Source organism: Pelobates fuscus, chromosome 6, assembly GCF_036172605.1.
Source record: "Pelobates fuscus isolate aPelFus1 chromosome 6, aPelFus1.pri, whole genome shotgun sequence".
Taxonomy (NCBI): Eukaryota; Metazoa; Chordata; class Amphibia; order Anura; family Pelobatidae; genus Pelobates; species Pelobates fuscus.
The window spans coordinates 283,668,731-283,692,090 of record NC_086322.1 but is presented as its reverse complement, the minus strand read 5'-3'; the positions used below and the strand labels follow the sequence as shown (position 1 = coordinate 283,692,090).

At 40.5% G+C, this 23,360-nt stretch overlaps 1 protein-coding gene across 2 annotated transcripts; it reads left to right on the top strand.

Moving 5' to 3' along the window:
• Nucleotides 1-1,161: 1,161 nt before the first annotated feature.
• On the top strand, nucleotides 1,162-22,893 carry DCAKD (dephospho-CoA kinase domain containing). Of its 2 annotated transcripts, none has more exons than XM_063425554.1 (6): nucleotides 1,162-1,288; nucleotides 3,490-3,606; nucleotides 5,847-5,999; nucleotides 8,714-8,917; nucleotides 16,914-17,001; nucleotides 22,455-22,893. In XM_063425554.1, exons 3-6 carry the CDS (start codon nucleotides 5,888-5,890, stop codon nucleotides 22,738-22,740), a joined length of 690 nt encoding a protein of 229 aa, XP_063281624.1. In that variant the 5' UTR covers nucleotides 1,162-1,288; nucleotides 3,490-3,606; nucleotides 5,847-5,887; the 3' UTR covers nucleotides 22,741-22,893. The 2 variants fall into 2 exon arrangements, with proteins under 2 accessions (XP_063281624.1, XP_063281623.1); XM_063425553.1 differs by lacking the exon at nucleotides 1,162-1,288 and adding an exon at nucleotides 1,354-1,480.
• The last annotated feature ends 467 nt before the right edge of the window (nucleotides 22,894-23,360 follow it).

Genomic DNA, 23,360 nt, shown 5'->3' with positions numbered 1-23,360 from the left:
TATTGCAAATGGGGTATGTCCAGTCATTTTTAGTAGCCACTTAGTCACAAACACTGGCCAAATATTAGTATTTTGCTTTTTTCACACAAAAACAAATATGAACGCTAACTTTGGCCAGTGTTTGTGACTAAGTGGCTACTAAAAAAGACTAAACATACCCCACGTTCAATACCTTGGGTTGTCTACTTTTTCAAATGGTATGCCATTATGGGGGTAATTCTCATTCCTGGGCTACCACACCGTCTCAAAGGTAACATTACTAATCTGGCAAATTTCAATTTGAAAATGGAACGTTCTATATTTGACCCTGTAACTTTCCAAAACACCATAAAACCTGTTAATGGGGGGTACTGTTGTACTCGTGAGACATCGCTGATTACAAATATGTGCATTTTGTTGCAGTAAAACCTAACAGTATTATGACATTTACAGCTAAAATGTGAGGCGGAACTACAAATTAAAAAAAAAAATTCTAATTTCTTACAGTTTTTTTTTTTTATTCATAATAAATTGTTTCATATATAAATATTTTATATGAAATGAAAGCCCTGTTTCTCCTGAACAAAATGATATATAATAAGTGTGGGTGCATTTAATATGAAAGAGGTGAATTACGGTTGAACAGACATATAGCGCAAATTCCAGTTTTTGTTTACGTTTTGTTTTGATCAGAACGTGCACTATTGACTCCGTCCTGAAGGGGTTAAGGGGTTAATTGTATGACAAGAACACTGTTCTAGAAAGTACTAGTGAATTAACTTAATATTCACATTGCAATAATTATTATTATTATATTATGCAGAATCTACCTATATAAAACAAGGTTTATTTGGGCAATACAGCAGCAGGAAATAATAGTATTCCATATTACTGAGGGTGATATTTTTCCTCCATTGAAATTGAAACCAATGGCTAGTAATAATCATGCTAAATCTGCAATGTAAACACTGATCCCAAAGTGACAGGTGCCAGGACCAATCAGATCACACGGGACCACCTCTCTGTCGACGAATCATGAAGAATCTGGGAGGACCGTGAATTACTATTGGCTGCTTGTTTGCAGGGTAGGTCGGGATTTGTAGTCCTGCCCGCATTACTTTGTCTGAGTACTGACAACAACAAAACATCCCGTGATCCCCCGGGCAGGCGGAAGCCGTGATGGCAAGGGGCGCAAAGACTTCCGGGATATGTAGTGCGCTATAGTGACATACAGCTGACATTTTCAGTGGAAGGCAGTGGCCTGTGTGATATCTTGTGCTGCTTTTAATTATTTTATTCAAACTAACGTGTTAGTATAAAAACATTTTTTTTAATATATAATATATATATATTTTATAATTATTTTTATTTTTTTTACATTTATTTATAAAAGATATGGGTTGTCTACAAATCCTGCTGATTCCAAAGAGAAGATATTTTCTGACTTCAGAGAGAAACTCTCACAACAACTAAAAACCCTTTTACTGTCTGGAGGTGCCAGGTAAGGTCCATGTGTCTGCCACTTACCCCCAGAGGGGACATCTCTCACTAACAGGCAGTACTTTCCTTGATTAATGTGAAAAAGGCACTCTCCACTGGCTCCAGAGATCTTCAATAACTACATAGAAAAACCTGGTCACAAATTCTATCATTGGTGGTATCATATAAAGAGACACTGTAAGCAAAATAACCATTACTTACAACCTGTTGTGGTTATGGTGCAAGGAGTCTTGTCTTAGGGAATGGGTCCTCAAACTCCAGCCCCCCAGATGTTGCTGAACTACAACTCCCATGATTCTGTAATTACATAGATAGCCAGAGAATCATGGGAGTTGTAGTTCAGCAATATCTGGGGGGGGGGGGGGGGGCAGAGTTTGATGACCCATGTCGTAGGGCTTTCGTGCCACTGAAACCCACCAGGTTTGCCATAATTGGAGGGACCTCACTGAACCTGCACTTTAACCCCTGCAATAAGCTGTAGTGGCTATTGGTGCTCAGAGTCCAAATATCACACAGGGCACTTGTAGTCCTATTGTTATCCCTGTCATCGCTGAATTTCAAAGTACATGGTAGACACACTATTTGCAGACAGTCAGCTGTGACACATCTGCGAGAAAAGTGGGATATTTATTGTAATTTTTTTTTTTTTTTTTTACCAAAACAAAAATCTGACCACCACCCAAATAATAGACTGTTACATTAAAATAGAATGTTGCTACTGTTTACTTAACTTTTTCCGTAATTGGTGGTAGCTTCCCCAGAAGAACTCCACAATTGGTCACCAAATAGACTTAAAAACACTATGGGGATACAGCTTAGTGTAGATAATACTGTTACAATTTGTAATTGATAAAAGTGCATCTTCTCCCTTCTTTCTCACAAACTACAGTGGTGAGCAGTGTAGGAAAGTGTTTTATTGGCACAATAAAATAAAAAAAATCAATATTAAAATCTGTCCAACATGTTCCATCTCAATGTGGTACTTCCTCAGGGGTAAAAAGCAATAAAAAAAAGTATTGACATTGTGCAAAAGGTCCCTGCAAACCCTCCTGCCGGAGTCCCTCTTTAAAAAGCCCATTCACATCGCTGTCGTTGGTGGCTCAGTGGGTGGTTCAGTAAAATCTGTAATATATTATTAGAATAGTTAACGTTCTTGAATCATCCATTTATTTACACCATTTATCCTCCCTGAACCTTCTATTTTCAGCTGAAATTTCACTGTGCTATATTATTTTCTCATTAACACCCCACAATTATTTCCAGCCATTATTCTTACTATTTAAGGAACACTCCACACACATAATGCATTTCAGATTGCTGGAGTTCTTATCTGAGTGGAGTCTGTCATCTGTTTTACACTTTATATAAGCTTCAATACAATACAAAGACACTTTTATAATTGCAGGCAGGAACACCTCACTGGCTGTCACTCAAAAAGTTCCACAGAGCTAATGAAAGTGACAGGCGTAGGCTAGAGTGCACCTGTCTTCCCCTTTCCCTGTGAGCTGTTCTACAGCTCATTGGAAAGCCACATGCACTCATGGCTTTAGCACTGGGGCTTTCTCGATGACTTAAAAAGTCTGTGCTGGGGGAAGAGGTGTGGGCTTGCAAAGGCAGCAGGCAACAGGTCGTCATCGTTTGCAAAATGTTTTCCCCCTCACCCAGCCCAAGCAAATCATTTAGTCCAAACCAGTCTAAAAAGCTCTTGAACGCTCCCCATTCTGATTGGTTCCTATATGAAATGTCACAGAAGCTCAAGACCTGTCAAAGTTGTTTGTGAGGTTGCAATGTATCTAGAGGGGTCTGTTTGTGGTGTAGGGTATGTTTGTGGCTGTGGTCTATAGTGTATGTGTGTTTCTCTATGGCTGTAGAGAGAGAGAGTGGGAGATACTTTGAACAATGAGACTGCAGGGACATGATCTATTCCCCAAAACTGCTTAATTGAGCGAAAGTTGTTTTGGTGCTTAGTGTCCCTTTAAATTATGAAATCAATATCTGTTTGTCTTAAAGGGAGGCAAGGACAAGTGAGCTCATCATACCGTACCCTGGAGCCATTATGTCCCTTTAATGACTGATAACTAAGGTGGATGTATACTACAGAGCTGTAATACAATCAATATTACCCAGGTGAGTACAAATTCCATCATATATAGTTGATAAGGTCTTTTTCTACATCTTTTGAAAATATCTTATTATTGGGAACTTTGTCATATTTTTCCTATAACGCACAATTATTGTAAATAAAATAAAATTGTCTTTATACCAGGTTATCAGCTTTATAGCTGTCAGTTATGTACTCTATCTCTTCCCTCACCACACACAACACTTAAAATCCACTCTACACATAAAATCCAGCCACAGCACTCAACCAGCACACACACACTAATTTTTTCTTCAAACGTACATCTTTCAGCCCCATCCACACACTCGGTCACTATAGACATTCTCACACGCAGACTCTGTCTCTCCCAAACATTTACAGCATTCAGCCTCCACACACAACACTCGGATACCCTCATTCACAGGACAGAGCATTCGGTTATTCAGAGTTCACAATTGTCTGGTTAGTTACTGATCGTTTCTGGTTTAGAGAATGACCCTGTGAATTAAACTGGGAACTGGATAGAATTGAGAAGGTAATTGTAAATATTTAACCAAAACAGCCAAATGGGAAAACTATCTGCACTTCTGCTATTTTCTCAGCCTTAAATTACAATTTCCACAATTCCCCAATTAGTGAAGAAAGTAAAAAGAAGTGGAGTGCAGATGAAAGGATAACATTTTTCATTTTATTTTGTTTTGTTTATAGCGGGCAAAATCCTTGCATAAACATGAAGGGATAGACCAAACATAACCAATGATGAATTAAGTGGGAATTCTCACATATCTTTCATTGTCCTCAGATTTGCAAGTTGACAGTGCTAACACTAGAGGACACTCTTTGTAAAGTATTTTGCATTCATTCTAGCGAGTTACTTTTTAAAAAGAGCCAACCTTTTTATGCTGCTTGGAATAACCCTTTAAGGAGCATCCCATACTCTGAATAACTTCCAGCTATCTTTGAGCTAACATCAATTTAAGAAAACCAAAACCCTACATATCTTAAAGTGGGTCCTGTAAACTCCACGTTATTAACTTATTTTGGAGCTGCCTATTTTTTAATATTGGGAATCGAGCAATGTTTATACGCTGTGTCCAGTTGAAGTAAAGTGCAGTAAACCTGCTGTGACATCATTGACGATGTGTGACGATGTGTGATGATGCAACAATTGAGGTGCACTATAGGAAGTATCTCAGAGCCAGACCTGTGGGACCTGCGGAGAGGTGTTGATTTGAGTAAAAAGACCCATCATGAATACTATTACACAGCATGACTGGAGACATGACTTTTTGAAACTTCGGGAACTGCAGGGGATACAGTTCTCTAAAGCTTATTGTAAACCAGCTAAATATACGAAGCCCATAGAAGAAAAAGAGGAGGCCAAAAAAGAAAAGCCTAGAGGCAAAGTCTCCAGACGCCAGTCGACAATCAAAGTAACACGTTAGAATAAAGACTTAAAACACACCAAGAGTTGATGGTTTGTAATCATTCCACTTTAGAACTTCTCCTTTAGAGCCAGACTACGATTACCCAGAGCCCTAGACAGCATGTCAACCTGGTTCCCCTTCAGAAAACCCCATCAATAAATGTTGTCTATATTAGAAAACAGTTTGACTGTGCAACATAAACAGTAGAGTTATTGTATTGCAGTTTTAACTCTTCTCCTTGTGGTAAGTGCTGACCAGAGGAACGATATCCACCCATCATGTATATTTTGGATCCCCCTTTGAAAGCCTGTGTGTAATGGTTTTGAAGCTCCTTCCAGATCTTGCCTGCTTTAATGCCTCTGCATAGAAATAATTGGAGCTTTATACAGATAATTCACTTCTTTTGCAAGAGAATTATGCGGACAATAAAACAATAACACAGTCTTGTAATTTACATGAATACGCATGAGTGTGAGTTTGCAGAGAACAGCAATATGTGAATGGGTTTATTCTGTGTACAAAACGTTATTGAACAATAGAATACACCCCATTGCTTTGCAGTGTGTTTGACGAATTTAAAATGTTTGGGAGTTCAAAGTGAATTTCAGTTTTTTTGGCCAAGATAGCCAAACTTACAAACTTCGGTTGACTTAAGCCTATTTCCAATTCAGCTATTCTGGCCTATAACCTGAAATGCACTTTAAATGCCCAACAATTTACTCTTTTTCTGAATAATCCTGCACATGTGCTTTCTTTTCTGTCAAAAGGAACAGATCATTTTTGGATATTGTAATGCTGGCAAATGACCTACTTTATAACACACCTTTTGTGTTTCCCAGTTAGCCCCAAATTACTGCTTGTTTGACCTGCCGCTCCAGCAATGTTCTTAGTTGGGCTGTCTGGTGGCATTGCATCCGGCAAAAGCACTGTGGTCTTGATACTTCGAAAACTGGGCTGCGCAGTGATTGATGCCGACGTACTTGCAAGGCAGGGTAGGTAACAATGCATTTCTCAAGCTTTGAAACTCAGAGTGGGCAATTAGAGGGTGCAAATGTGAAAGGGTTTGGATACATACGTAACACATGCAGTAATCGAGTTGTAGAAGGAAATGCGTGGCCTCGATCAATGTTTTGTTGATCAGTCTTCATAGACTACGAAGATTTAGGAGTTCAAATGCAGTTTAAAATTACTTTTTAAGCTTAAATGGTTCTTAAACAAGGTTAAGAGGCAGTGACCTATACAAGAGTTTCCATCCTCCATTTCTTAAAGAGATGCTCCAGTAGTATCACTACCATCACCAAGATTGATAAACTGTGGATTCAGCACAAAGCACCAGCAACGCCAACATTTACAAGACCTACAGCCATACGACAAATTTCTGCAGAATTTGAAATAATCTTGTATTTTTTCATCTGGAAATATTGTGGTTGGTACTTCTCATGTTATTTGGGAATTCTCGTGAAGGTAAGGTGTGTGTGTTTTTTTTTTTGTTTTTTTTAAATCCGAGCCCAGAGATTACACCTTGTACATGTGAGACTAGGTTTAAAAAAATCTTGTTGGCAGGGTGCTGAACTATAGCCACTCCACATGTGGCGTATAAAACTCTGCCCTGAAAGGCTGCTATACCCTGAACCTCCATTCTTACTTGGGCCAAATTATTTTCAGGTATAAATAACACACACACACAACAGGTGGAGTTATACGTACTTCTTTTAGTCTGTATCATATGATAATTTCCATAAAAATAAAAGGAGGCAACCAATAGTACAAATAAAACTGCTTAAATGATAAGATAATCGAATGAAATGGATGCGCTCACAAATATAGAGCCATAAACGCACTTGGCTCTAGTGTATAGTGTTTCAGGATCCTCCTGACTAACTGAAGAAGCCAGAGAGGTTATGGTGATTGGACTTGGTACGTATTAATGGCACGAGCTTCTATTTTAAGTGTGTTTTTAAAAATATATATTTTTATTGATATTTTTTTTTATTTTAATTATAAGAATAGATTTGGAAATCATACTTACCCGAGAGATCCATGATTTGTCCTTCATTTATGATGATACTGCCCTGTTTCATCTAACCCAAGTGACTGCAACCAGTATTTAGTTCCGCTAAATTCAATTAATAGTATTATACTATAATGTTTTGTTTTTTTGTTCCAGCACCAGTTGCACCTTATAGATGGGGGCTTTGAATCCCCCTAAAAACACTACACACTAGAGCCAAGTGAGTTGATGGCTCTATATTTGTGAGTGCATCCATTTTATTTGATTATCGTGTCAGTTAAGCAGTTTTTTTCGTACTACAGTTTGACTCCTTTTTATTTTCACAGAAATGCTCTTATGAACCAGACTAATGGAAGTACCTATAGCTCTTACCCATTGCGTGTGTTATTTCTACCTGGGAATTGTTTGGCCTAAGAATAGAGTCTCGGGGTATAGCGGCTTTTGAGGGCAGAGTTTAAGTCACCACATGTGGAGTGGCTATAACTTGGCACACTGCCAACCTACCACCTCGTAATCCTTTTAATGGGCTATAAGCACCAAAACAACTTTAGCTTACTGGAGTGGTCTTGGTTTATAGATCATGTCCCTGCACACTTCTCTGCCATTTAGGAGTCAAATCACCTCCCCGTGCATGAGACCTACACACTTCCTGTAAAGAGATAGCTTTTAAACTTTATTGTATAGTTTGTTTAATTTAGAATTTCTTATCTCCTGCTCTGTTAAAGGGATACTCCAGTGCCACTAAAACATATTCGTTTTCCTGGCACTGTAGGATCCTGTAGTGCCCCTCTCCCTCCCACCCCCCATCCCAAGTTGCTGAAGGGGTTAAAACCCCTTTAGTGACTTACCAGAGTCCAGCGCCGATGTCCCTCGGTGCTGGGTCAGGCTCCACCTACTCTCCTCACCCCGCAGACAGCAGTCGGCGGGGGAGACTTAATGCGCATGCGTGGCAATGGCCGCGCACGCGCATTAGACCTCCCCATAGGAAATCATTATTCAATGCTTTCCTATGGGGGATTTCGGTGCCGCTGGAGGTCCTCACATAGTGTGAGGACGTCCAGCGTCGTATAAAACACTTTTTGTGTTCTAAGAACATGGAAGTCCCTCTAGTGGCTGTCTAATAGACCAGACCACTCCAATCCAGATGACTTCATCTCAATGAGATGGTCTGGGTGTAGTCGTCCTGCATTTTTAACCCGCCACGGTAAAGCATCACCATTTTTTCGAGAAAAGCCCAATGTTTATCTTAAAGTGTAAATCACACCTCTAGTGGGTGGCATTCTGAAAACTCGGTAAGACATGGTCTTGTGACACAGCAGCACATAGGAAAGCATTGAATACAGTGCTTTCCTATGGGGAAGCTTGGATGCGTGCACACTGCTCGCTGTGCATGTGCATCAGGTCCTCAATGCTTCTCTATGAGGTTCATTGGATTGAACCATCTGTGGAGGTGGCCATGCCTCCTTGAGAACGTTGCAGAAGGCAGAGAGGTGAGCAACGGAGAGGTTGCAGGAGTAATAACAAGCAGTTGGAGTATCTGTATTTTACTATAGCCAATGAGTGCAATCTCTAAAGTTGTGTTGGTTCTAACTATACTACCTTACAAATGGCAGGCAGACTCATACATTTACCACTATTTCAAAGAATCTGACTTTTCTTTCTCTCTCGTCTTCTTTTTGTTTTCTATTTTGTTAGTGGTTCAACAGGGGACCACAGCATACAACAAGATCGTATATCATTTTGGAAAAGAGGTGCTTTTGGATAATGGCGAGCTAGATCGTGAGAAGTTAGGATCAATTATTTTCTCTGATCCAGAAAAGCGGGGCTTGCTAAACTCAATCACACATCCACCTATTCGAAAAGCAATGCTGAGGCAAATACTCTGGTATTTTTTCTTAGGTAAGTTGAATGTGGAACTGCTGCCCCAATGTCTTATAGAGGGAGAAATTAGATTTTTATAACCATTTACTAAGCACATCATTTGTTGTTTGGCACAATAATGAACCTGCCAACACCTAAAAAATGTTTTTGTTTTTTTGTTTGGGGGGGGGGGGAGGGAGGGGGGGGAGTTGCAGTGGGGTGGGCACACGTAAATAGTTATTACAAACCCAGTGTTTTAGCTGCCAAGCGAGTAGCTAACACTCTGAGCAAAAAAAAAAATGATTCAAACTTAAATTAGAATAATCATGTTTTTAGCATAATACAACAAAGACTGAATAAAAATAAAATAAAATAAATTATTTAATTTTAAAGGGACAGTATAGGTATTCAGACCAATTTATTTCATTGACATGGTCTGGGTGCAGTGGCTTTGTCCCTTTAACCCTGAAGAGAAACTGCAATGTTTACAGGGTTAAGACAACCTCTGGTGGTAGCCTTCCAGACAGTTGCTAGAGGCACTTCCTGGTTGCTAACAGAGTTTTACTGTGTGAGATGACGCTGGATGTCCTCACTCTTTGCTTTAGGATGTCTAACGTCTTAAAATTTCTTTAATACGTGTGCCGCACTCGCCATGACATTGCAGAAGGAGAAAATTTGTAATCCTTCCAAGAGCAGAGGTGAGGGGGGCTAATAAGTTAGGGACAGGGCAAACTATAACTTTAGGAATACAGGTTTGTATTCCTAATGTTGTTGTAAACGTGTCGATACTTTTTTACTTTGACATTCTGTCTTAATGATGTTTAAGACCAGTCAGAAAGTTACAAGTTGCTAGTTCAAAGCCAGAGTTCTGATATATAACCTTTTAAATAGTGTACATAGTGTTTCCTCTGAAAAACTGTAATCACATTTTATAAAAGTATGACCAATACATTAATTCATGATTTTCGGTAGTAAACTGCTGAGCTGACAAAGTGTCAAGTTGGCCTCAATAGCTCTCCTGGTAAGCTCGGTATACGAAAGAAACAAAAAACTTGGGTGCTAAATTATTTTCTCTTTCTTTTGCACTTCATTCGATCAGGGCGGTTGTCAAATATATATGAGCCAGAATAGATATTGAAACTTTAGTTTATGCATGTTGGACTAGGGAACAACCAAGTCTTGTTTTTTTTGCTGTGGGTGTATGTGTTAATAAACCTTAGGACGCCCCCTAGTGGTAGTAATATAGAACACTTTAAAATGTCAAAAATAGGACAGATTTAGGGAACTTTATCTTAGCCAACAACAGTATAAGTAGTTTTTTTTTTTTTTTATTACTTTTGCACTTTGTCATCTTAGCACTGTACTTCCGAAAATCTGCATTTGTCATACTTTTGCAGTCATACAAGGTGACAAATTTTTTTTTGTGTTAAAGCACTCTGTTTACTCCAAAATCCATAGGTAGAAGTATCATAGGGTTATTTATTAAAGTGAGAATTGCCAGGGAATTTCAAACTTAAGACCAAAGTAGACAAACTGGAAAAATTCTCAGTCACCTATGCTTTCAGTTCTGCTGGTTTGACCTTACATTTTAAATTCACTTCAAATTCCTGACAGTTCTCATTTTGTTAAATAACCCTATCTCTCTCTTTCCTATTGTCAGGGCTCCGCGGTCCCCTCTTCCCCTACCTGTCGGTGAGCGGCGTCTTCTCTGCTGGACACGCCGCACGCGTCCTCCTCCTCTCCTCCCAGCGGCAGCATGTATAACGCTGCACGCTGGGAGCCGGCACATTTATCCGAACGCCGGGGTCACTCACATGACCCGGCGTTAAAGCAACAGCACAATAATCACAGTGGGAGGTGTAAATACCTCCCACGTGTGATTGTTAATTCTGATTGGAAATTATCCAATCAGAATTAAGCACAGGAGTTATATACTCACCTTTCCTGTCTCTCAGTGCCCTGTTGTGGTCTTGTGATACCTGTATTGCAGTCTGTTCGTGCGTCTCTCTCTGGTTACCGATTATTTGGCTTGTTATTCCGATTTTCCCGTATTCTCCATTCCTTTGACCTTGGCTTGTTTCTCGTTCTTCTGTTTTCTGGTTCCCTTTTCTTGGCTTGTCTCCTGACTATTCTTAGTGTGCTTAACCCGGCCACTCTAAGGGCACCCTTTCCTTCTGTGACCTGTTAGCGTGTTTGGTTCCTGAATCCTGACACCTATAGTCAGTAAGAACGTAAATTAGCTTCCAGCCTTCTTCTTTTTTCTCACAACTCGACAAGACAACTCTCCGTTACATTGCAAAGCTAGAGAAGCTGCAACCAGCATGAAAAACCCATGATTTTAAATAATTTCTATAATTGCACATCAATAACTTAAAGATGAGATGCATGAGAGCTTTTAAAAATAAATAAAAAAAAATGAATTATGATTATTTGATAATGGGGAACCAAAGATGAACATTTTCCCTATGAGTGTATTGATCAAATAGAAATGCCAGGTTGCTTTGATCATCACTTTCTATCACAGTGCGGTCTAGCTTTTTTGTGCAAACTAGCGGGTGCCCATACAGGGGTCAGTACTGAACCCAGCCATAATAGGATCCTCAATGGGATCACGGATTCCTCTAATAACCAGTTATTCCTTGAACCATTGACATCAGAGGAAACAACCCGTAGAGATCCATGTGAAAAGCTGCTCAGAACACAAAATCTGTAGGCAAACAATCACAACCTACATTAATTCAAGGATTCTTGTGATAATAAATATACTTTATGATGAGCAATTATTTATTTCACTAGTTAATGATTTTTTTACGGAACTTCCAAGTTCAGGGGAGACTCTGATCACAAATCGGGCTTTTCTCTGCTGACATACTCTGGGGAAAAAGGCCAGAAGGAAGACTTTGTCTGTTGTTTCGGTACTCTGTGTACATTTTATTAAATGTAGCAGCACACTAGTGCACAGAGGTTACGTACCACGTTTAGGTAAGGAGTCATCTTCACACAAGAGAGGGGGCAACCACAGATTTGCTGGAATCACATTTCTTAGTTTCTAATATTGTACAGATTACTGGGAGCCACCAGCGTTGATTATTGGCTACAAGCCTCAGTGAACCATTAAGTACCTCTATTACTGCACTACATTGAACTCGGTTTTGGGTTGCTCTTAGGACTCCCATTAGGTCGGTATTGGCCATACAGGTGTATGGGGCCTGGGCCCTATATTCCTAGTGTGTATACACATCTCAAATGTCGCTCTGTATAACCTAAATATTTCTACCTGCTGGTCCACGTGTCATTGCTGCTTTGTAGTGTGAGGGAGTAGGCCCAGGAGACTCAACACTTCTGTCTCCGGCAGGTCCTCACTCTCTAGCGATTTCCAGCTTTCGGAGCGTTGCCACGCATTACCATGGCAACTTAATACTGCAAAGCTGGAAACTTAAAGTACCACCGGGCCACGAGGGAATGTAGTGTTTCCCTTCCTGGCCCGAAGAAGGTAAGAAGCAGGGAGGGAAAAAAAAAAAAATACACACACACACACACACACGCAGTTAGTTTTCTCTAACACAACCTCCCTGTGTAAGTTTATCTCTCTATGCTCCCTTCTTACCACACCACAAAGCACAACCCCTATCCTATCCCACAAAGTCAAAGTCAGCACACTGCATCTCTTACATACACTGCAAACTCAGGGGCAGACCCCGGAGGCCCCAGGACTTGAGCTTTGTAAGAGGCCCCAACTTTTCTGATGGCAGTCCTTCTTAGTACATGAAATATTTCACACAGCCACTTGGAAGTGAATTCCCTGCTCACTGGGCCTATCAAAATCAACCACAAAAATGTGATGCAATGGGGGAGATTTATTAAAGTGTTCAAAAAAATTGTCTTTTTTTTTTTTTTTTTTTTGGGGTGGGGAAGGTTCAAATTTCAGTTCCAAATTACTGACTGCCTTAAAAGTAGTCTGACAATTCTCTTTCATTCTTTTATACTCTGACTGATTTATTTACTCTCCACTAATAGAGTATAACTATTCTGCATGCCCTGCCTTGCTTTCTATGCTATTAAATGGTGCAACATAAAATGCAATCAGAATATTTATAAATCCAATATGCTGCACAAAATGTACCACGGAAGTAACAAAAAGATAAGTTGCAAAAATAATTAGTTGAAAAGACAGTCGGAACAAAAATCCCAGATAAAAGACAGACTATTCAGTTACCGTTTCCTAAATCTCCCCCAATGAATTCCATTAATCCTGGTGAATTATATCACTTTACTGAACCACGGCCTTTTTTCTAAAATAAAGATTTATTCACTTAACAACCAATTCTTTTTAATAAATTCATACGTTTTTGTGTGTGTGTATTTATTTTTTTTTCTTCATAATTATCCCCTCGCCCCATAGCCGTTGTCAAATTGTTTGCATATTTTCGTGTTTTTAAGTGGCCATTTGGAACGAATAAGAGTAAAATTAAAGGTTCATTTTTTTTTTCAAGAAACTGGTGAAAAATGTCATTTAGCCATATGGGACAATGAGTTAGAATCTGGAATATAAAAGCCGCAAAGGCCGAGTATTATCCTTTCCCCTTGGAGATGCCAATCCTTATTATATAAATAATATGTCAGCCCATGCTGATAAGATCTGCCGTTATAGGATAACAGGAGGTGTTTGTTGGATTAAGAAAAATAGAGGATTTGTGTAAGGGGGAGGAGGGCAGAGTCTGTGAAACCGAAATGGAGAAACCTTTTATTAAATTCAGATGTTAATGAATGGTTAGCGATAGCCTAGGCTCCCTTTTGTGCGCCGTTTAAAAGACAGGGTAGTCTATAGGGGTTGACTGTTTATACAGTGAAATAATGTAATGCTTATTTCTCTTATCTTCTCTGTTCAAATTACAATGTAAAGAATGAAACTTGCACTCGACTCTACAAATGTAAACTGCATATATGGAATGTGTACCAGTCATAGATAACTGGCAATGCACGTGTTTTTAAAACAATTCCCATGATTCTCAGGCAAACTAGTTCATTCATCTTGACCTTTTGAGATCAGCATTAAGAAACCCACATTTTAGCAGACGATATTATCACAAAGCTACAGGACAAAATTTGGCGACACTTCCAGAGCGATAGAGACATTGAGATGCTATGTGCACGGATCATGAAGCAATAAAAATGTAAAATGAAAAGAATAGATCTGAAATTTAATTAGATACAAAACGGAGGTATATGACATCTCAATACAATTTTTATCTTTGTTTTATTTTATTAAAGTGTCATTGTTGTCAGATCTGAGACGCTCATAAAGTTTATACGTAAAATAGTTTTATTAAAGAGAATTAAACACCGAGCCGTGTCAGTGCTATGCTCAGAGTGATGTCAGGATAGCTCGTTGCGTGATATTCCAGATGTCAAACTATTTTGTGCAGTTGTATTTGTATAGTTTAGCAACCAGATAGTTATTTATGAGCTAGCCTTCTTGTACATCTCAGGGTTATGCACTAGAGCAAGCATGTCAAGTCTAGCACGGGCCACATAAACAAAGCTTAAGTTTATGTGGGCCGCAAAAAAAGAAACAACTTAAATTTTCATAGAAACTTAGGTTTATTTTTATACCGCACCCCCCTCTACTAAATTCCAGTCCTCCCCCTATACTAAATCCCAGTCCTCCCCTTATACTAAATCCCAGTCCTCCCCCCTCTACTAAATCCCAGTCCTCCCCCTCTCCTAAATCCCAGTCCTCCCCCTTCTACTAAATCCCAACACCCCCCACTAGTCAACAAGCAGACTCCACTTACATTGCCACTGCCAGTATGCGACTCTGGAGTCCAGCCTCTAGTATTCCCCAAAAGGCACCGTCTGCACCATTTGCCAAAGCGGATACTCCCGCTACTTCTCGAAACCCTGTGAAGGTGGAGCACGTCTACTTCACGTCAGAATGTGACGTAGCGTGCCTCCGTGCACTTCCAGGTACTCCAGTGTCCAGCCGAGGCCATCAAAACACTGACCGACACACACTCACTGACACACACACTCACTGACACACTCACACACACACTCACTCACATCATTCCTTGAGGTCCAGTGGGATCTTCTATCTGGAGCTCAGTGTTCCTGCTCCCTCCCGCACAGTTTAGTGGTGCTGGAATATGATGTCATATTCTGACAGACGGCGCGAGGGAGCAGTGAGGAGCAGGAACACTGAGCTCCCTCACTGGCGCGGGTGTCCTGCTTCCTCTCCACCGGCCGGGTAAATGATAGCAGAGTAGGCATCTGCAATGTGGGGCGAGCAGGTGCCTACTCTGCTTTTATACTAGGCATGTACTCGTGGCTCACCGGGCCGCAAGGAGGTCCATTGTGGGCCGATTGCGACCCGCAGGCCGCAAGTTTGACATGCTTGCACTAGAGTGATAAATTTGAAATTCCTAACACCCAAGGCCAAAGTAGCTGAATTGGATAATTTTGCCAACTCGGCTATGCTTGCAGTTCAAACAATTTGACATTCACTTTGAATTCCTGACAAGTCTCTTTTGTAGGATAACCCTGCTAGTTTAAAGGAACACTGTAGTGTTAAAATCACCTTCCCCCCCATAAATATAGTAAAATCTTACTTGTATTCAAGTCTGAAGCTGCTGCCTCTCCCCCCTGATCTGCCTGCTTGGCTGACATCATCAGAAGTGTTGTTTGGCGTCAGTCACGATGCTTTCGCATAGGCTTGGCTGAGACTGTCAAGGAGGCAGATCCCGGGCAGAACCAACACAAGTCAAACACAGGTCTGGCCAGGCAGCATCTCCTCATAGAGATGCATTGCATCAATGCATCTCTTTGAGGAATGTTTAGTGTCTCCATGCAGAGGGTGGAGACACTGAATGGCAGTACTGCACAGGAAGCATCTCTACCAGCCATCTGAGGAGTAGGCAGTGTAGGTATTACTAGACTGTAATGTAAACACTGTTACTCACCAGAACAAATACAATAAGCTGTAGTTGTTCTTGTGACCATAGTGTCCCTTTAATAGTTTAGTCATTTTAGAATGGTAATCTTTGCTTTGGTAAAATCCCTATCATGGTTATTCACTAAATGGAGAATTCAAAGTGAATTTCAAATTTAAAGTCAAAATGGCCAAACTGGTAAATTTTACTGAAATTATCTTTGAATTTGCTAAATTCTAAATTACATCTTAAGTTACATAAAATAACTATGACTACTCCTGGTCATACCTCCAAACCCATATAAGTAGTGTTTTTATCCTTGGCCATTGAAAATATCTGGTGCTATATGGGTGGCGTACAGCCATAGCGTACTCATCAATTTCTGATTTGTGTATTTATTAACTGAACTAAAAACAGAGGGAGACAACAAAGCCCAAAATTTTTGTAGAGGAAGCTGTCCCTAATTCCACGCACAGCTTGTGAGTTTGAGGAACACATCATTTAATTCTCTATGAATGGCCCTGAGTTTTTGCTTACTCTAGTGTTTGTGCCGTTGAACAATATGCCGTAGAATTTCAATAGATTACCTTCATGCTGCATGTATTAAGCATTAAATTAGGTCATGAATACACTTAATTCCCTTCCTGCCACATACCAGTTTTGGACAGACAGTCCCTGTTTTGGTCACAGATCTTTTCCCAATCAATACAAAACCTAGAAAATCCACAATATAGTTATACAAAATCCAAACTTTATTTTCCTCTGGTATGAAGTCGTAGAGTATTTTTGGGAAAGACGGTTATTGCCAAGTGGTCAACCGTAAAATGTTTGCCTCCCTGAGGTCTATTACAGAGCTGCCCAAAAGGTAGATCCCCAGATCTTTTAAAACTACAACTCTCATCATGCTTTATCATTCTAAAGGAATTCTGAGGGCATGCAAAGCATTATGGAAGCTGTAGTTTTAAAGCATCCGGGGATCTACCTTTTGGGCTCCAATGGTCTATAATATTCGTTCTTATACTGATTCTTGATACTTTCCCCTTTTGTGACAATGTCATGTTTCCGATACTGTAGGAGCAGTAATAACATTTCAAATAATCCCACAGGTTATAGGTACGTGATCCTTGACATCCCTTTGCTGTTTGAATCAAGAAACTTGATACACTACATGAAACACACTATTCTTGTCTACTGGTAAGAAACTGGGCCAGCGGGATCGATGTAGAAGGCTCTATTATCGTAATCTATCTCCTCTGCTTTAGTTACTCATTTCCTTCCAGTAACACAGTAGTTGTATAACCAGATAGTCGTGGATCCAATACATGGGTTGTGAGAGCTTCTAAATAAATTTAGCAGCATCTGACATAAGTTGAGAGGTCTCGTCATGCCACATCAAGGGGTTTCTAGGTGATGTAAAAGTTGAGCACAGGGCCTGTTGGATATCATGTACATATAATTTCTGTATTGCATCTTCATTTTCTGGAAACATTGTTTTCTTTCTCCTCTTCTTTCTACGCTGACTGTCAGAGCTGTTAACAATGATTGACCGGGAGCAAAGATGGAGGATAGAGATGTGTGGATTTTTACATTTAAATTTACTATATACAGTAAACATAATATTTAAAAGCCTATGAAGTGACGTTTCCCCTGTAAATAATGTAATATCAGAAGACTGTACACCTCCGTTTTAATAATATAAAATGATAACTTCTTTCCTATAGCCGGATTCTGTGAAATATTACTACAGATGTATGTACCACCTTGTGATCGTGCAAATTATCTCTACAATCCAATGGATCACAAGGGGATAATCCTATATTCTAAATACTAGTTTACAAACCACTGCATTAGATCTTTAGTGTAAATTTTTCTCGAGAGGCGTTGTCCACGTGTTGCTCCATGGTCCAGATGACACATCGACAACTTCCGTACTGACTTAGAAGGCAGACTTTCCAATTATTGTTTCTTTGTTTGTTTGTTTTTTTAAGTGCCAAATTGTCGATTTTAAACACAATTCTTCAGTGTGCTTATTACCATTTGGTGGACAGATTGCCTTACTCTATATAATTTGATTTTGCTAGATTTCAGTTTTCTTTAAATGACAGCTTTAAATGTTAAAGGGACACTCTAAGCACTAGAAACACTACAGCTTAAAGGGACACTATAGTCACCTAAACAACTTCAGCTTAATGCAGCAGTTTTAGTGTATAGATCAGGGGTAGGCAACCTACGGCACTAGTGCCATGCACGGCACTCGAGGTGTCTTTGCACGGCACTCAAGGCTGCTAGAGCCAAACAGGCTCTGACCTATCAGGAGTCCCAGTAAAATTTCAGATATCTGCTAATCCGAAAAGGTAGTGAAGGACAATCCTCAATTTATGCATTGCAGCACGTCGAGGAAGTAATCTCAGATCACTTCCTCCCAGCACTTCTGAATAGGAATCCACACTGTAGTAGAGCAGCTCACAGTTGCTGTTGCAGCTCCTATCCTTAACATTCCCGTGGCCGGCCTAGTCCCCACTGGAAGGCACCCACACTGCTAGATATACACAGAAATGCAGAATAACCCTCCCCTCATACAAAAAATACGGACAGCCCACACACAAACATGCACACAATCCGCACAAACAAAACACCACTAACAATCCATATACATGCACACAACCCCACATGCAATACCCCAAACAGCCCCCACACACTACCAAACACACAATGTGACATATCCATCCACACACATACACAATTCCACAAGCAGCCCCCATACACAGCCCACATTCATATGTATCATACACAATACCATAAACTACTCATGAACATATACAATATAATAGCTCGTATACGCAGGGCTGTCTTTAACGCGGGGCAAACTGGCCAGCTGCACCGTGAGCCCTGCTGGCCTCAACTATTTCTTACCCTCTGGCCGGTAATCCGCACACTAAGGAGGCCCACAGCGTTGCCCATGCGCAAAGGACCACCCGGTGGGCTTCTGTCAGCAGGGGCCCCATCGCACGCTGAGGCGCTTTAACAGCACGAGCGGGCCCCTTGCTTTTCGGCAGCAGGCTGGGAGGAAGTGACGACCGCGCACTATTTCCTCCCACAAAGAGAGGAGCGCGCGGGAAAGAAGAGTAGGCTGATTGGAGGGGGGCTGGCTGAGAGCTCTAGACTCCAACTCCCAACACCTTCAGCCACCAGCAGGAAAGGTAGGATACTGGAGGGTGGGTTTTAAAGTGTATGTCTGTGTCAGTATGTCTGTCAGTGTGTGTGTGTTAGTATGTCTGTGTGTGTGTGTGTCTTTGTGTGTCAGTATATCTGTGTGTGTGTCAGCATGTCTGTGTGTCAGTATGTGTCAGTATGTCTTTGTGTGTGTCAGTATGTCTGTGTGTGTCAGTATATCTGTGTGTGTGTGTGTCAGTATGTTTGTATGTCAGCATGTCTGTGAGTGTGTGTCAGTATGTCTGTGTGTGTGTATCTGTGTGTGTGTGTGTGTGCATTTCAGTGTGTATAGATCTGTGTGTGTGTGTGTGTATATGTGCATACATCTCAGCATTCACACACTAACACTACACACAAATACACCCCTGCATTCAAATTTCAACACTACGTACAAACACATGTCTGTGTTACACACCAAAATTATATGTAAATACACCCCTGCATTCAAAAACCAACACTACACAAATACATGCTTGCAATCACGCCAACACCACATACAAACATATTCCATAAAAAACCTGTTTACATTCAAACACACAAAAACTGCTTAGTGCTAAATACAGACCTGCAAACATGGGTAAATGGTAGAGCCCAAGCTGTCAATGCATTTCTGGAGTTGCACGACAGATGGGGATCTACCTTTTAATCACCCGTGCAACAGGGAGACCCCCCAAAATTCTTGCACCTCTCTACTTTTGGTACGCCACTGAGTTGAGATGGAGGCCGTGATTGCATGCCTGAGGAGGGGGGACAGGGTCCAGGGGGCCCCAAGCAAATGCTTTGCCCAGGGTCCAGTCACTATTAAAGACGGCCCTGCTTATACGCACAAATGCAACGATACAAAGCAATTACAGTAAAAATAACACAAGCAGAATACAGCAGCATACACCCCTCGATTAAAAAAAAAAAAAATAGGACCGGCACGCTACAGGACATCACAATCCTGTATCGGCACAGTGCTGCTAAAAGGTTGCCTACCCCTGGTATAGATCATGCTTCTCAGGTTTCACTGCTCAAATCACTGCCATTTAGGAGTTAAATCACTTTGTTTCTGCTTATGCAGCCCTTGTCACACCTCCCCTGGCTCTGATTGACAGAGCCTGCATAAAAAAAAAAAAAAATGATTTCACTTTCAATTAGATGTAATTCACCTTAAACAATTGTATCTCTTGCACTGTAAATTGAACTTTAATCACATACAAGAGGCTCTTGCAGGGTCTAGCAAGCTATTAACATAGCAGGGAATAAGAAAATCTAAACTAAGGACGCTTGTCGTAAGATTTCCGTAATTTACTAACGTTAACGTCAGATCGCCGCAGTTGTGGCGATCGTGGGATTAACGCTGATGCTGGGTGCCTCGGTGTTCCAGGCAGACCAGCAACTGCCAGTAGCGCTGTCCCAGCACATGTGATCGCTGTGACAGCCAGTGTGTCAAAAAGGCCGAAAAAATGCTAATTGTTCCACCTCTTGGGCCCCCCTATGATAGGAGGAACACGGAGGGGCTGCATCCCAGTCTGACAGGAAGTGCTCTCTTAGTGAGAACGCATGGCCACGATACACACAGGCAGGAGGGGAGCAGCACCTGGTGGGTATCCAGGCGGCCCACTGTCGCAGGGGTTGTGGCTGCGACCTCTGCGACCGTGGTAGGTAAGCCACTGGTAACATCTCCATGTGTTTTTTAAAAAAGCAGAAAAAATGCTAATTGCTACTAACCTCAGTGTTTAGGGCAACTCTGCCACCCTATAATACCCCAGCAATCTGCCATCTAGAGTAGAAATACAGGCATTCTTTCAGTAGAGCCGTATCTGAACACGCTCTGTCCGTACATCCCTGCAAGTGTTAATTTAATGTGTATGTCATGCCTGGACAGTAAGGTTAGGAAACCAAATTTAAAAAAAATAAAAACTAGTTAGAATTTTAAACTATAAATAGCACAACTCATAACTAACCTTTAGTTAGCATTGATAAACTTCACTAGTGACACCAGGAAAACTATAGTTTTAAATTTGTATTTACTTTTTAATTAAATCATTTTACTTTGAATCGTTATGACCCCTGGTTTCCAGCTTCTTTTAACATTTTTCGTTAAATAACCATATACTTACCTTTTTTCTTCAGTGTAAGAACCACAAAAGGTGTGTTTAGCTCTGCAATGTCAACATTGCCCAATCTCCCGAAATGGCAATGCTTTACGTAATGCTTGCGTGAGCGGAATGCATCGGGCACTGCACACAGATCACTTGGGTCTTTGGGCTTATAGTGTCCCTTTAAGTGTAGTTTGTGATACGTTTCCATTGAAAACAAAATAAATCAAAAGCATGATGTTGTCACACTAGTTTTCCTGGCAACGTCATATTTATTGTAGTATATGTTAAAATGGTAGCTGGTAAAAATTGCTTTACGTAATGCTTGCGTGAGCGAAATGCATGGGGCACTGCACACAGATCACTTGGGTCTTTGGGCTTATAGTGTCCCTTTAAGTGTAGTTTGTGATACGTTTCCATTGAAAACAAAATAAATCAAAAGCATGATGTAGTCACACTAGTTTTCCTGGCAACGTCATATTTATTGTAGTATATGTTAAAATGGTAGCTGGTAAAAATTGCTATGCATATGCTGTACCCATTTCACAAAGCACGCTATCCTGTTGCAATGCCAGATAGAGGATAAAACCAGCTTGAAGCATTACGAGAGATTGATAGTCTGGAATAGTTACAGGAATTCTGGCTAGGACTTCTACTTTAGTGGGCGTATTGGTGGCAGAGAAAACACAGGTTTCAAATTGGTTACCAGTTGCCAAGGGAATCAGTAAAAGCACAAGGCTATCTTTAAACAAGCTGTTTTGCATTTGAACAATGGATGTATGAACATCTTGGCAATGGAATAATTAGCAACAATTGGAATCTGTGCTCAATCACTATGGGGAAATATTCTATCGGAGGGGATGAGCAAGTGATAATGAGTGACTTTAGCTACTATTGGTATAGAAAAAGAGGGGCAAAACTATTACATGAACAGGCATCATGCAAGTCAATTTTCATGGAAGTAGGGGGCTCTTGTCCCCTTTTGTCCTATGCTATGGATGATGTGGCTTTATGGAAGATATTTTGATATCAAATCAACAGCAGCATTTGACATGATCATTTTAAAGCAGGTGAATGCTTTAATGGAGTGGGTACTTTGTCACAAACTCGTTTGTTAAACCTAATAAAAATCAATCATGTAATACTGTATATGTTATGAAGTATATCGGGAAAGCTCGAAGCCGCAACTAAAACATTAAACTATACACCACATATATGTGCCGTTTGTAAAGTGATGGCTTTAGTATGGTCGATATTGCAGGACGGGGGGTATTGTAAAACATTGAAACAATGTTACTTATAGAAAGTTTCTAGAAATCACTGAATTGCCATTTTTCTGTCTCTTCGCAGCGATCCTCAGACCCAAACAGAACGCCTGAGCCAGAGGAATGGTCTATCCCGGGAGGATGCTATGAAACGTCTAGCTTCACAGCTCCCTATAGACAGTAAGGTGCCACTGGCGGACCTTGTAATTAATAACTCAGGAGACAGAGATAGCACCCGGCAGCAGGTACTTCAGCTCCACGCTCGTCTGGAGGCATCCTTAAGCTACCTTCCTGTTCGGGTGGCTGCTGTGACAATGACCACAGGGATCGTGGCTTGCATGTGGATCATACTTCGGCGGTTCTGGCTGTAAAGAAAAGTAGAGGAACAATTGCAAATGGAAATGTAATTATATAATTTAATAACAATGACTTTTTAAATGGTTCAGTGGTGTCTTGGAGCACAACGACCTGATACCACTGACTTTTAGGGATATACTTTGATTGATACATATATTTTGGAATAAATTTTACATTTCTTGACTAACTACTTGTCTAACCATGTTTCTTAAGAACAACATTGCTTTCTTTCTATTCTGTTTCGGGTGAAAAGGGAAACAGAAACATTCTTGTATTTTATCTCATAGGGGTACATCTAAAAACAGACTGCAAAATCTGCAGTTCTATTGTCTGCTGCCTTTGCAAGCCGTCCCTTGCTAACACCACCCTGACTTTCTGTGGCTGTCCAATCACAGGCTTCCCAATGCAGCTGAATGAGAAGTCTTTGCAAGTTTGGTGCTCTGGGTAACTACTGCCTCTTAAATGTAGCTACACTGAGCTAAACAACCAGGAAGTAAAGGACCTATTGTCTGATTGACAACCAAGAGGTGTAGCAATGTTAATTTATAAAAGTGCCAATTTCTATTGCAATCCTCACTTTTTATAAAATGGGGAAAAAAAATATGGACACTCTTCACACATAAAACAATTTAGC

What these genes read in the sequence shown, in the direction of transcription:
- DCAKD (XM_063425554.1), top strand. Translation starts at nt 5,888, where the DNA reads ATGTTCTTAGTTGGGCTGTCTGGTGGCATTGCATCCGGCAAAAGCACT. An exon ending in CGACGTACTTGCAAGGCAGG is followed by an intron (nt 6,000 to 8,713) that starts GTAGGTAACAAT and finishes CTATTTTGTTAG; the next exon opens with TGGTTCAACAGGGGACCACA. An exon ending in ACTCTGGTATTTTTTCTTAG is followed by an intron (nt 8,918 to 16,913) that starts GTAAGTTGAATG and finishes ATAATCCCACAG; the next exon opens with GTTATAGGTACGTGATCCTT.